At 41.0% G+C, this 12,190-nt stretch overlaps 1 protein-coding gene across 1 annotated transcript in view; it reads left to right on the top strand.

Moving 5' to 3' along the window:
* The window catches only part of Rat1 (5'-3' exoribonuclease 2 Rat1), a 53,262-nt gene that overhangs the window by 13,878 nt on the left and 27,194 nt on the right, over positions 1-12,190 (top strand). The window contains exons 4-5 of the mRNA XM_080284960.1: positions 1,959-2,110; positions 9,999-10,230. Coding sequence (XP_080141086.1) covers positions 1,959-2,110; positions 9,999-10,230 — 384 coding nt within the window. The remainder of the gene's footprint in view (positions 1-1,958; positions 2,111-9,998; positions 10,231-12,190) is intronic.

Raw genomic sequence — 12,190 nt, 5'->3', positions numbered from 1 at the left:
TGGTTAGAACAATTACATTACAGTATTCTGTTCCAGTCAGTGCCAGGATATTTTATTGTACAGAGAGTGAGCCACAGGATTATGAGCATGTTAAATATGTTGATATTAATCTCGTGGTAGGTACAACTGCAGTTGTCTACTCCATTTCAAGTAATGTCAGTTGGCTTTACTATCTGACTGAATCATAGGATCCATAGAGTCTTAAAGTCTAACTTTATAACTCATGTCATTGGAAGTTGTGTTTTCAGTGTCTGTTCAAATTGGATTAATTCATTCAACCTGGGAACATCATTTCACACTTTCTGTGATTTTATTAGGGTTAGGTTAGGCTATTCTGATTGGAGGAGTAATTACCTACCTGATAAACCCTTTCAGTATGAGGGGCCCAAGTTGAATAATATTGGCTGGTAGCAGCAAGGATAAACTGAGAAGCACATTATTCACATTCAAGAAGTTACTGAGTGTAGTGGAAAGATCTTAATGGTTATTTTATGGTGATGGTTCTGGTAGGGATGAAGTGATTAAATCTTTGTAACAGTATGACAATAGCAGGACACAGCCATTCATTAAGTCAGTCAGAAAGAACTGGTCTAGTGTTCTTGAGGGGAAACCTGCTATAGAGACTGATTTTCATAAGGTTTCCAGTACAGGTATTGTAGAGTCAGTTTGAAACAGTGTTTGAATAGCTCAGTATTTTTTTTTTTTTTTCCAGCTCTGGGCCTAGGTTTAACAGTATCTTCCCTCAGGCCCATTAGCCCTCCTACGTACTGTATCATGCACCTCCACATGCCATCACTTCGTCACTAACACCCACTGCCCATAGTGAAAACATACTAGTGCTGAATCCTACAGGACTGGTGTTTTGGTATTAGCAGGGGTGTTTTTATGACATGCTGGCAAGTCTTTGGTAGTTCCAGTAAAATCTGCTTTAATGAAATTCAAATCCTTATTCCCTGCCACGGCCGGAATTCAAACCCACTTCCATTGGGACAATAGACTACCTCTCTGCCGACTCGGCCACTTGACTTTGTTGCCTTCTGTTGTTTTTTCACTTTTCATGGGCAAAATAAACTCTATCCACTGACATTTAGGTGCTGTCCTTTGACGTAATCATTATCCAGTCATAGACTGCTACTTGTCAGAAAGTGCTAAGGTATATTTTACACAGTTTTAGTTGCAGCTGCTGTACTGATAAATTCGCTTATTCAGTGTTGTCACTGAGTTGTTGTTGCTGAGTAGTCCTGGTCTGTCTGGCTGAGCAGATCCATCAACCACAGGCAAGCAACCACTCCAGCATGGTCATTCTGTGCAGTGAACTGATGTCTCCATATGGCGCTAGCGTGGAGGTTTAACCCCTGTGTGGATACCATATTTACATGTCCATCCTGTTAGCAGGGGCACTATAGTAGGCTTCACATCACCCTGTTATTTAGTTGTATGGTTACCACCCAGAGTTATAAATGGTATCACGTGTTACTGGAAACCATTTGGCATGTCACTCAGTGTAGAGGCACGTAATGTGAAAAGATGATTAGTCCATAGTGACAGGAATGATGGGAGAAATAGGAAGAGAGAACAGACACAGAAAAAGAAAAATAGACATCATGGGAGACATAGGCAGCACTATATCAAGTAAGTGGATGATGAGCACCCACCTACCATCAAGCATTAAGAAATACATATGTGCAGCCTAAATGAGCAAGATATAGCGTCTTACTGTTGATTTGCCGCCTGACTAAGGTGAAGAAGAAAAAAGTTACTATTTTAGTACCTTGCTGATGTTATATTGGTTATATTGGGCAGTAAACTTTTGGTGTCTGGTAATAGTGGTAATATTTTTATTTACAGTTAATGTTATGGAGCTGATGAGATACTGTACATATTGCTTTTGTATTTGAATATTGTACTTTGTGTTGCTCATTACAAGGAAACCAGTATTGATGACATTACTCCAACAGGCTACAGAGTTCCCCCCGAGAAACCCAAGGAATCTCATTTTGACTCAAACTGCATCACACCTGGAACGCCATTTATGGATCGACTTTCCCGATGTCTCCATTACTACGTCCATGACCGTCTCAACACTGACGCAGGCTGGCGTGGAATCAAGGTGCTGTAATTACTGTATATGTTTTCATCAGCTTTTGCTCATAATTTACTTGCAGTACATTGTTTAAAGTTGCATATAACATAGCTTTTCTTTATTTTAATTCAGCCATTGTGGTATGACTGCTGTTGTGGTATGACTTCAGTGGGTCAGAGTGCATGCTGTTGACCTATATCATGTGTTAGTAGTCTCACTTAAGGGCCTTTGATTAACACAAGTTGCAGAGAGCTGTACGCAACACATAGGCCTCTAAATGGGGGAGGCGGTGGCTCAGTCGGTAGAGAGGTGGCCTGAAGTTCTACCAGACCCAGGTTCAGATCCCCGCTGGGGCAGGGAACAGTTTAAGGATTTGATTTTCATTAAAGCAGACTTTACTGATCTACCAGAAGACCTGCCGACATGTCGTAAAAATACCCCTGCTAATACCAGTACAGTGGAAGCTCGATTATCCAGGCTCGGATTATCCAGCTTTCGGTATATCCGGGCCGTGACCCAATGGTTCAGTGGTACAGTAATTCATAGAATTATCCGTACGGTAGCTCCGGTTTAAACATGAAGCATCCAGTTTCTAGGGAGAGAGGCATGGATAAACCAGAGAGAGTCTTGCTCACCCTGCCCCCACCTACACCTCCTGCTCACAACTCGATCACAAGGGTGGTAGGATGGAGTTTGGCGAGGCAACTGATACTCCTGACATAGCCTAACCTTGCTTAACTACTTAATAATTTAACCTAATTTAACCTAACCTGGGCTCCAGTTGGGAAATTGGGAAACTAAATCCACTTTTGTGTACGATGAGTTTCTTCCATTATGCCCGAAGCAATCGTAGGTACGGCTTAAAGAACGTGATAAAAGAGAAAATCTTTCAGCAAGAGAAGGTAATTTACTACCCTCAAAATAGAAAAACACAGAAAACAAACTGGAGGAATATGAAGTGAATTGGTGAGGTCTTTAGGCTGTATGCTTAGACGAAAAGTAATGGGTTTCCTAGTTTTAGGGAACGAAATGAAACAAGAATGTCTGCTAATCAGAAAAAAAAAAGAAAAAAAATACTCATGTGTTCTCGTAAGTTAGCATTCAGTTCTGCATTCTTCGTTAGGTATCGCGCCTCCCAACACATTTCAGACCAACAGAGCATTGTTATTTCTTCCTCTTACATTTACTGTTCACTCTTTTGTTCGTTCTTAAGTGTACTGTATGTGTGAGAAGAGAGTATTAATACAAACAATAATGCATTCCATTAACCCCATCATAGCTGTCAGCCTCGAACAATGCTTTACTGTACCGGTGTCAGGGATGTTGGGTTAGGGAGAGCTATTAAAAACTGCGAACAATTATGGGAAGGGAACGAAGGTCACTGGTATGTTTTCACGACCCTCCTCTACCATCTCAAACAGTCAGGCGGCCTGCCACTTCATCTCAGATGTTTTCGCCGATATGTTTAAATGCTGTTGTAACATGCACCCTAATTATGAGCAAGTTTCTTCCAATATGCCTGAAACAAACGAAGGTAAAGCTTAAGGAATGTTATGATAATAAGAAAACAAACTAGAAAAATACAAAAACAAACTAGAGAATATGAATTGAATTGGTAAGGTTATTAGGCTGTATGCTTGGTCGAAAATTTACGAGTTTCACAATTATAGGGGACGAAATGGAACAATTATGTTTACTAATAAGAAAAAATACTTTCATCTCAAGTGTTCTCGTAAGGTGGCATTCAGTTCCACATTCTGTGTTCGATGTCGCTTCCCAACACATTTCGGACCGACAGAGCATACAGTTATTTCTGCTCCTTACAGTTCAGTGTACATTTATTTCACATTCTTTTGTTCGTGTATGTGTGAAAGAGAGAGTATTGATACAAACAATAATGTATTCCATTAACCCCTTATGGCTGCTAGCCTTGAACAATGCTTTACTGTACCGGTGTCAGTAACATTAAGTTAGGGAGAGCCATAAAAACTGCGAACTCTACCATCCCAAACAGCTCGGCGGTCCTTTCATCCCAGATGTTTTCGCCGATATGTTTAAATGCTAAAGTAACATGCACCCTAACTTTATGTTTAAATTCTAATGTAACATGCCCCCTAATTTTCTTTCACGAATCATAGCAAATCACAAGATGGGTTTAGGGAGGAGGGGAAAAAGCCAGGTGTACCAGACGAGTCTTTTCAAATCTGTAAGAAAAAGAAACTGACTTTATAACTTTGAAAAAATGGTTTCAAGGTCTGCCACGGGAGCACACAAATTTCTGAACTCACGAACATTGAGGATTTGAGGGGGGTAAACATACGCTTTGCTGTAAGCAGTAAAAGCACCTTACCAAATCAGTTCATCCTGATAGTCTGTTATATTTTTCTGATTATTTCTGGGTTGGTAAATAAACATTTCTTGTTAAATCTTTCACCGCTGTTTTTATCTGTTCTGGTGTGACGACTCTTTGATTCGTTAACGTAATGGCAGAAGACACTGTTCTAATCTAAGTGTTTAAACCTGGCCTAGCCTAGCTTAACTGCACCTAATAATGTAACCTAACCTAATCTTCAGTTGGGAAGTTGGGAAATGAAGTCCACATTTGAGTACGATGAGTTTCGTCCATTGTGCTGGAAACAATCGTAGGTACAGCTTTAGAACGTGACGATACTAACAGGGAGGAAAACTTTCAGTAAGAAAACGTGATTTACCGAACTGAATATAGTATGAAAAATACTGAAACAAGCTGGAGGAATATACATTGAACTGGAAAGGTCTTTCTGGTACTTAAGTGTACATTTACCAGTAAATAAATCAGTCTAACAGTACAGTACTTGTGTTTCCGCCGGATTAATCGTGCTTTCGGATTAATCAGGCACCCCTTAACACCATATAGCCCGGATAATCGGGCTATCTCTGTACATCAATCTTGTATGAGACAGCCCTAGCCCTAGCATGTATTCAATATGGACGGTGGGTGTTAGCACCAAAGTGGTGACATGAAGAGTTGTATGGTATGTAGGAGGACTACTGGGCCTTGGGAGCAGGTTTTGAAGCCTATGCCCAGAGTCGGACACATAAAAAAAAAAAAAAAAAAAAAAATAGGGACAGCGAGTTATGTCCTTAAGGGGAGAGTGCTCAGAATAAAGCTGCATCATCTGTTTTATCACTTGATAATTGTACTGTATATTGTGGCAGTGCAATTGACCTGAACTTGATATATATGCAACTACATTTTTGTTGATAAAAATTAACTTCCTTACTTTGAAGATGTCTATTTTATTCATGCTACAGGTATTTTCAGAGTTTTATTCAGCTTGAGACAAACATTTTAAACTGGGAAACTCAGATGTAGCGTTCATAAGCTCCTTCAGTGCACATCTCCCCTAAGTTGAATAAAATAATTTGAAGGTTGCTAAAGAAAAAAGAAAAGAAAATGATTCCTTCTTTTTGAAGGGGTTATAATTTAGTCCTGCACATTAAGTGCCAATTGACTCTAATAAACCTCTAATACGGCTTGTATTCCAGTTGGGAGTCACAAAATAGACATATAAAATTGATTTTCAGTTAGAATTATCCATCCATCCATCATCCAATCCTACTTCGCCCCATGAGGAGCATAGGAGCCTGGGGCTAGGCAAGATGATACTGACATTTAAGATGAGAGTGACCGGCCTCACTCATCCCTGAGTGGCATCACATGAGCAATAAACCCCAACCATCCCTTGGATATAAACCTTCACCAGCTTAATCCGATTGGAGCGCCTTAATTACCCACTAAACCACCAGGCGCCATAATTTGGTTATATGGTTACCACCCAGCATAGTAAATGTTTTCCTGTTGTACAGGAAACCATTTGGCTTGTTACTCATTGTAAAGTCACCTGCAGGCAGAAGGAAGAGGAAAGAATGAAGGAACGAAAGACAGAAGAGGGAGTGTAAAGTCACCCATAGGCAGAAGGACGAGGAAAGAATGAAGGAAAGAAAGACAGAAGAGGATGGAAGGAAAGAAGGATGGAGGAGAGGAAAGGGCAGACACCTGAGAGCAGCACTACATCAAGTGAGTGGATGGTGAGCACCCCCACCTACCACAAGTTGGAATTATAGCCATCATAATTCCAGCCCTTATTTTGGGGAAAGGTAGAATATAACAATAGGAAAAAAGAATCACACAACCAGGAGAATTATCTCATTATGCCTGGTAAATTGGACACACATCATTCCTTGCTTCAGAATGTTGGCTCCACCTGAAAAACATAACCCTCTGCTGATATTGATTTTATTTTTCTTTCATTCATGTAGATCTGTCGGATAGAATCATTTTGTCCACTTCAGATTTTAAATGAGTATGGACCCCTTGTCATTCACACCTCCCTGCATACTGTACTTCATTTAACCGTGATACTTTCATGTCACTTCCTTAGCATCATTAAATTTCATTCCTCACTGTCATGAACTCTTATTTTTCATATCCATCCACACTCTTCTTGGCCTACCACATTTACCACTTTCATCCATCCATCCATCCATCATCCAGTCCTTTGTTGTCCCATGAGGAGCGTAGGAGCTGTGGACTAGGCAAGTTGGTCCTGACATTTAAGATGAGAGTGACCAACCTCACTCATCCCTGAATGGCATTATGTGAGCAATAAACCTCAACTTTCAAGCTCATTACTACATTCCCTTTTCACTGCCATTTTCCTCTGTGCATCTACCTTTGTTAATGCACAGAGTTACTATAGATTTTCTTATAACACAGGTAAATGATCATCATCAGGAGTAGCTTTATGGAAATCTGCCCTTTGGAAGACAAAGAACAAAAGCAGTAAATGGCTAATAGTCGACACCCTTCCCAGAGGCACCCTTAATGACCACCAAGTCTGCCCTAACCTCCTCATATTGGCCTTTATGTACCAAATGGTGATCTATCTATCTATCTCTCTATTGCCAGACACCTTAATCCCACACGGGGTGGCCATAAACAAATCGCCTCCACGTCGCCCTGTCCCCTGCCATTTCACTGCCCTGCTCCCGGATCACACACCCCCTCTCTCATATACCTTTCCATTCCATCCCTTCGTGTCATCCTTGGCCTCCCCCTTACTCCCGTACACTCTCCTCGTCTGTCTCTCACTCTCCATCCTCTCCACATGGCCAAATCACCTCACAGTGTTTCTCCTAACGCTTTCTATCACATCCACATCACAATGCTTGTTCACTTCCTCATTTGTCAGTCTGTCTTTCCATGTGACTCACATGATCCTCCCAAATAACTCATTTCCACTGCTCTCACTCTTGACTTCTGTCCCTCCAACAAGGTCCAAGCTTCACATCCATACATTAGAGTTGGTATCACAATACTGTCATGTAGTAACTTTTTTACTTCCATGCTCATTTCCCAGTTTCTTATCACTGCTTTCAAGGAACCGGCAACCTTTCATCCTTGTTGTACCCTTTCGAGCACTTCACCCTCCATACTTCCATCCTTACTCATCACACTACCCAAGTACTTAAACATACTTACATTTTCCATTTCCTCCTCATCCAACCTCACTGTACATTCACTGACTTCACTTCTCTCGAAGACCATAATTTTACTCTTCCCTACATTCACTCTTAGATTCCATTCTTACACACTCTCCCAAACTCATCCGCCAAGCCTTGCAGCTCCCCTTCGTCTTCACTTAATAATACAGTATCATCTGCAAACAACAGTAGGGAGTTTCCAAACACTGCCATCTCTCATTAGGGCCATTCCAACATCCACTGCCCTACCTTGTATCTCTTTTATAACCCCATCCATGTCCAGATTGAACAACTATGGAGACATGACACATCCCTGTTTCAACCCAACCTTCAAATTGAAAAATTCACTCAGTTCACTATCCACACACACTGCAGCCTAAGCACCTTCATACATACTCTTCACAGAATTCAACAACTTCCCAGCTACTCCATATATTCTTAACACTTTCCACAATCCTTGTCTATCCACCCTGTTGTATGCTTTCTCCAAATCCATGAAGGCTGCATACAAGTTCTTTCCCTTCTCTAGAAACTTTTCCACTAAAGATCTAAGAATGAATATCTGATCTACACAACCTCTTCCTTTTTCCCTGTTCTTCTCCAACTAATTCCTCTGATATTTCCCTAACTCTTTCAATAAGTATCCTACCATATACTTTTCCTATTACACTAAGCAGACAAATGCCCCTATGATTACCACACACTTCTTTTTCCCCTTTTCCTTTGTACAAGGGAATAATTATACCTGACTTCCAATCCTCCAGGACTCTGCCTTCCTCCCAGGCCAATCTGCACATCTTCCACATCCATTCTACTACTATCTCTTCTCCATGCTTCAGCTTTTCACCACACATCCCATCAATTCCTGGGGCTTTCCCCATTTTGACTTTCTTCATTGCTTCCACAACTTCCATCCTACTGATTTCTTTCTGTCTTCTCACCTCCCTCCTTCTCTCAGCCATTCCCCAGCCACTTATACTTGCATTACTTTCATTCTGTATGTTCAACAATTCCTTTAAGTGTTCTCTCCATCAGCTCACTTTTTCTCCCTTCTCCAGTAGCAATCTACCATTTTTATCTTTCACTCTCTCCTAACTTCACTTCCACCCTGTCTTATTCTTTTCACCTCTTTCCAGAACATTTTCTTACATTCCCACCACTTTACACTCAAATTTCTTCCAAATTCCTCATCCACTCTCTTCTTACTCTCTCTTACTAATCTTTTCACCTCTCTCTTCCTTTCTACATATAACTCTTCCGTCTCTCAACTTCTTCCACGCCCCTATTTCTCATTCATTCGTTATATGCTTTCTTCTTTTGTGCCATAGCCTGTCTCACCTCTTCATTCCACCATGCTGTTCCCTGCACCCCCTTTCGTCATCTCTTCACCCCACACACCACCTCACATGCTGCACATATTTCTTCTGTGAATATCTTGCACACGCCCTCCACATCCCCCATCTGCTCCAAGCCATATTTACCCAGTCGTTCCTCCACTCCTCTCTTGTATTCTGCCTTTTTCTCATCCTCTTGTAACCTTTCCATTCTCCTTGCATCTACTTCTTCCTCCTGTCCTTCCTTTCTTCTATTTCTTCATTTTACTTGGACCTTGATTCTGACCATCAACAAGTGGTGGTGGTGATAAATGCAGTAAAAAATATGCTGTACTGTAATTACCTTGGTAGACCCACCATTACCCAGCCTACACCATCACCCCATATCATCACCTAAACTACACTAGCACTGCACACAACTACCTCACACCAGCATCTCACACAACCACCTCACATCATCACCCTGTACCATAACCTCACATCATCACCTTGTACCATAACCTCACATCATCATCCTGTACCATCACCTCACATCATCACCCTGTCCTGCATCATTACCTTACATCATCACCCTGTACCATCACCTCACATCATCACCCTGTACCATCATCTCGTATCATCCAGACCATCATCTCAAACCATTACCCAGACCTTCATCCCATGCCATCACCCAGACCACACCTTCACTTAGACCCATCACGCACACCACACTATCACCCCACATCAGTGAGCCTCTGAGCAGTTACAGGGCCCATGCTGTGGGATATATGTTAATGCAGTGGCAGGAAATTTCATGTTTGGGCTCATGTCCCATGTTCTGGTAGATCTGACCACAATGTAGTAAACTTTTAGAAACTAAGCAATTGCCTACCTTGTTTTAGGTGATTAATGCTGTGGGAGACCATGTTATAGGTGAGCTGACTGTACTTAAAGTCCTTTGCTAATTCAGTCAATTTCCATTAACCGTTCTGAGAAATAAGGTACGTACCTTTATCTCACTTACTGTAATTTTCTGAAGATAGAGAACTCCCTTATTTAATCTGTTATATCCACAGGTGATCCTTTCTGATGCTAATGTGCCTGGTGAGGGAGAACACAAAATCATGGACTACATCCGCCGCCAACGTGCCCAGCCTGACCATGACCCGAACACACAGCATGTTCTTTGTGGTGCTGATGCTGATCTCATCATGCTTGGTCTTGCAACTCACGAGGTCAACTTCACCATCATCCGTGAAGAGTTCAAGCCTAATAAGCCCAAACCATGTGATATTTGTGGACAGCTAGGTCAGTAAGGCCAGTATTCTGGTGGTGTATTTATGTTTTACATAACTCACTGTAAATGACAATGGTGTTTGCCTGCATTTTTTCCTTTCCTTATTAAACTTTAGCTCTTTTCTGAATATGTATAAATATGTGGAGTGCAGTACAGAATTAATTACTGTATTCAGAAAAACATGTACGATAAAAATATAATGAATAGTAAGTGTGTGCATATCGCACCAAGTATATTCAGTAGAAGCCCGATATAATGGAAGTCCGAAAAAGTGGAAGCATTTTTTCCAGTATTTATTTGCCCAGTTTAAGGGAAAATTTCCTTTAACACCATTATAATTTCATTAATGGAAATTCTATTCCCCAAAACGGAACCGACTTACTGGAAAAAGTCCAGTAAAGCAAGCACATCTGAGAGCCAATACTGGAAACACTCCCCTCACCAGCACGTGTGATAATTCCTGCACGGTGGTGTGACATGTTCCCGTCGTGTCGCCTGGGTCATGTCTGTGGCCCGACCCAGTCTTCATATGATCCTGGACCTATCAACATCTACTCCGTGCGTGTGTGACTTTGCCTTGATATTGCGACCTTATTTATTTGTTCGTTCATTTGTTTTTTTTTTCAGTGAGCTAAAGCTTTTATCAACTATGCTTAAGGTTCAGGAAAAAAAGGAGAGGGTGAGGGAGTTATTCTAGCATTGGTGATACAAGAGTGTTGGGTTAAGAAAACCCAAGTATGGGACCAACGGAAACCAGTGAAGAAATTAAGAAACTGAAATTGCAACCAGAGGTGGGTACTAGTGGTAGTGAGAAGTCTTAAGATGTTGGCAAGGCAGGGCCAGTATGGCTACCTGTGTCTGGCATATTTCAGCAACAAGTGCAGAACCTCTGCTTTTGGAGGTAAGCCTTACTGTATTTTACTATCACTAGCTTTTTCTCATAACTGTTTTATCATTACCTTATTTTTCTACTCCTTTCATCATACCTTGTTATCCTTGCTTTATCCTACTAGATAATTTCATCATGCTTGACAGTGCTACCTTTACCTTATCTTACTAGACGTTTCATCATACTATACAGTGCTCTCCTTACCTTATCCGACTAGACATTTAATCATACAGTGCTTTACAGTGCTATCCATACCATATCCTAGTTGACATTTCATCATACTTTACAGTGCTATCCTTACCTTATCCTGCTAGACATATCATCATACTGTACACTGCTATCCCCACCGTATTCTTTATGGGGGTTGTTCAATATATATACAGTAAAACCTCGATATAACGGACTTCAATAGACCAGAATTCTCTTTTATCGGAATCGAGGAGCTACTGTACTTAATTGTTATATATCGGAAAAAGTCCGATAAAGCAAGAAGCAGTCCAGACTTCCTGACCACTTTAGCTATGTTCACCACAATAAGGTAAATAAAAAACCTGTTTATTAGTGTACACTGTAGTAATATTATGTATATTATATCATTTGATTAATGTAGTGAAGTTATAACACAATACAGTACAGCAGTGGTAGTCAAAACAGTTTAAAAAACGTTCATGCGATCCAGATTAATGTCTGATACATCGGAAAAAGTCCGAGTTAGCAGGGGGAAGTCCTTATTCGCTTTATCGGAATTTCGCATTTTTCGGAATGGCTTGGACCCCAATTAGTTCGTTATAGTGAGGTCTTACTGTATGTGGATGGGGTGACGAGAGAAGTAAAAACACAAGTAATGGAGAGAGGAATGGCATTGACAGTGAACGGTGATGGAGGGAATATCTCAAATTTGTTGAATGCTGGTGATGCAGTGCTGCTTGCAAATACCGGACAAGAACTTGGTAGACTAGTGCAGAGTTTGCTGATGTCTGTGAGCGTTGTGCCTTGTGAGTAAATATAGAAAAGAGTAAAATGATGGTAATCGAGAGAGAAGGTGACTCCCAGTGTGATGTTACAGTAAAGGAGAGAGACTA

Source organism: Coenobita brevimanus, chromosome 103 (genome assembly GCF_032717465.1).
Source record: "Coenobita brevimanus isolate Jiangsu-jjx chromosome 103, ASM3271746v2, whole genome shotgun sequence".
Taxonomy (NCBI): domain Eukaryota; kingdom Metazoa; phylum Arthropoda; class Malacostraca; order Decapoda; family Coenobitidae; genus Coenobita; species Coenobita brevimanus.
This window is presented reverse-complemented; position numbering and strand designations above follow the sequence as displayed.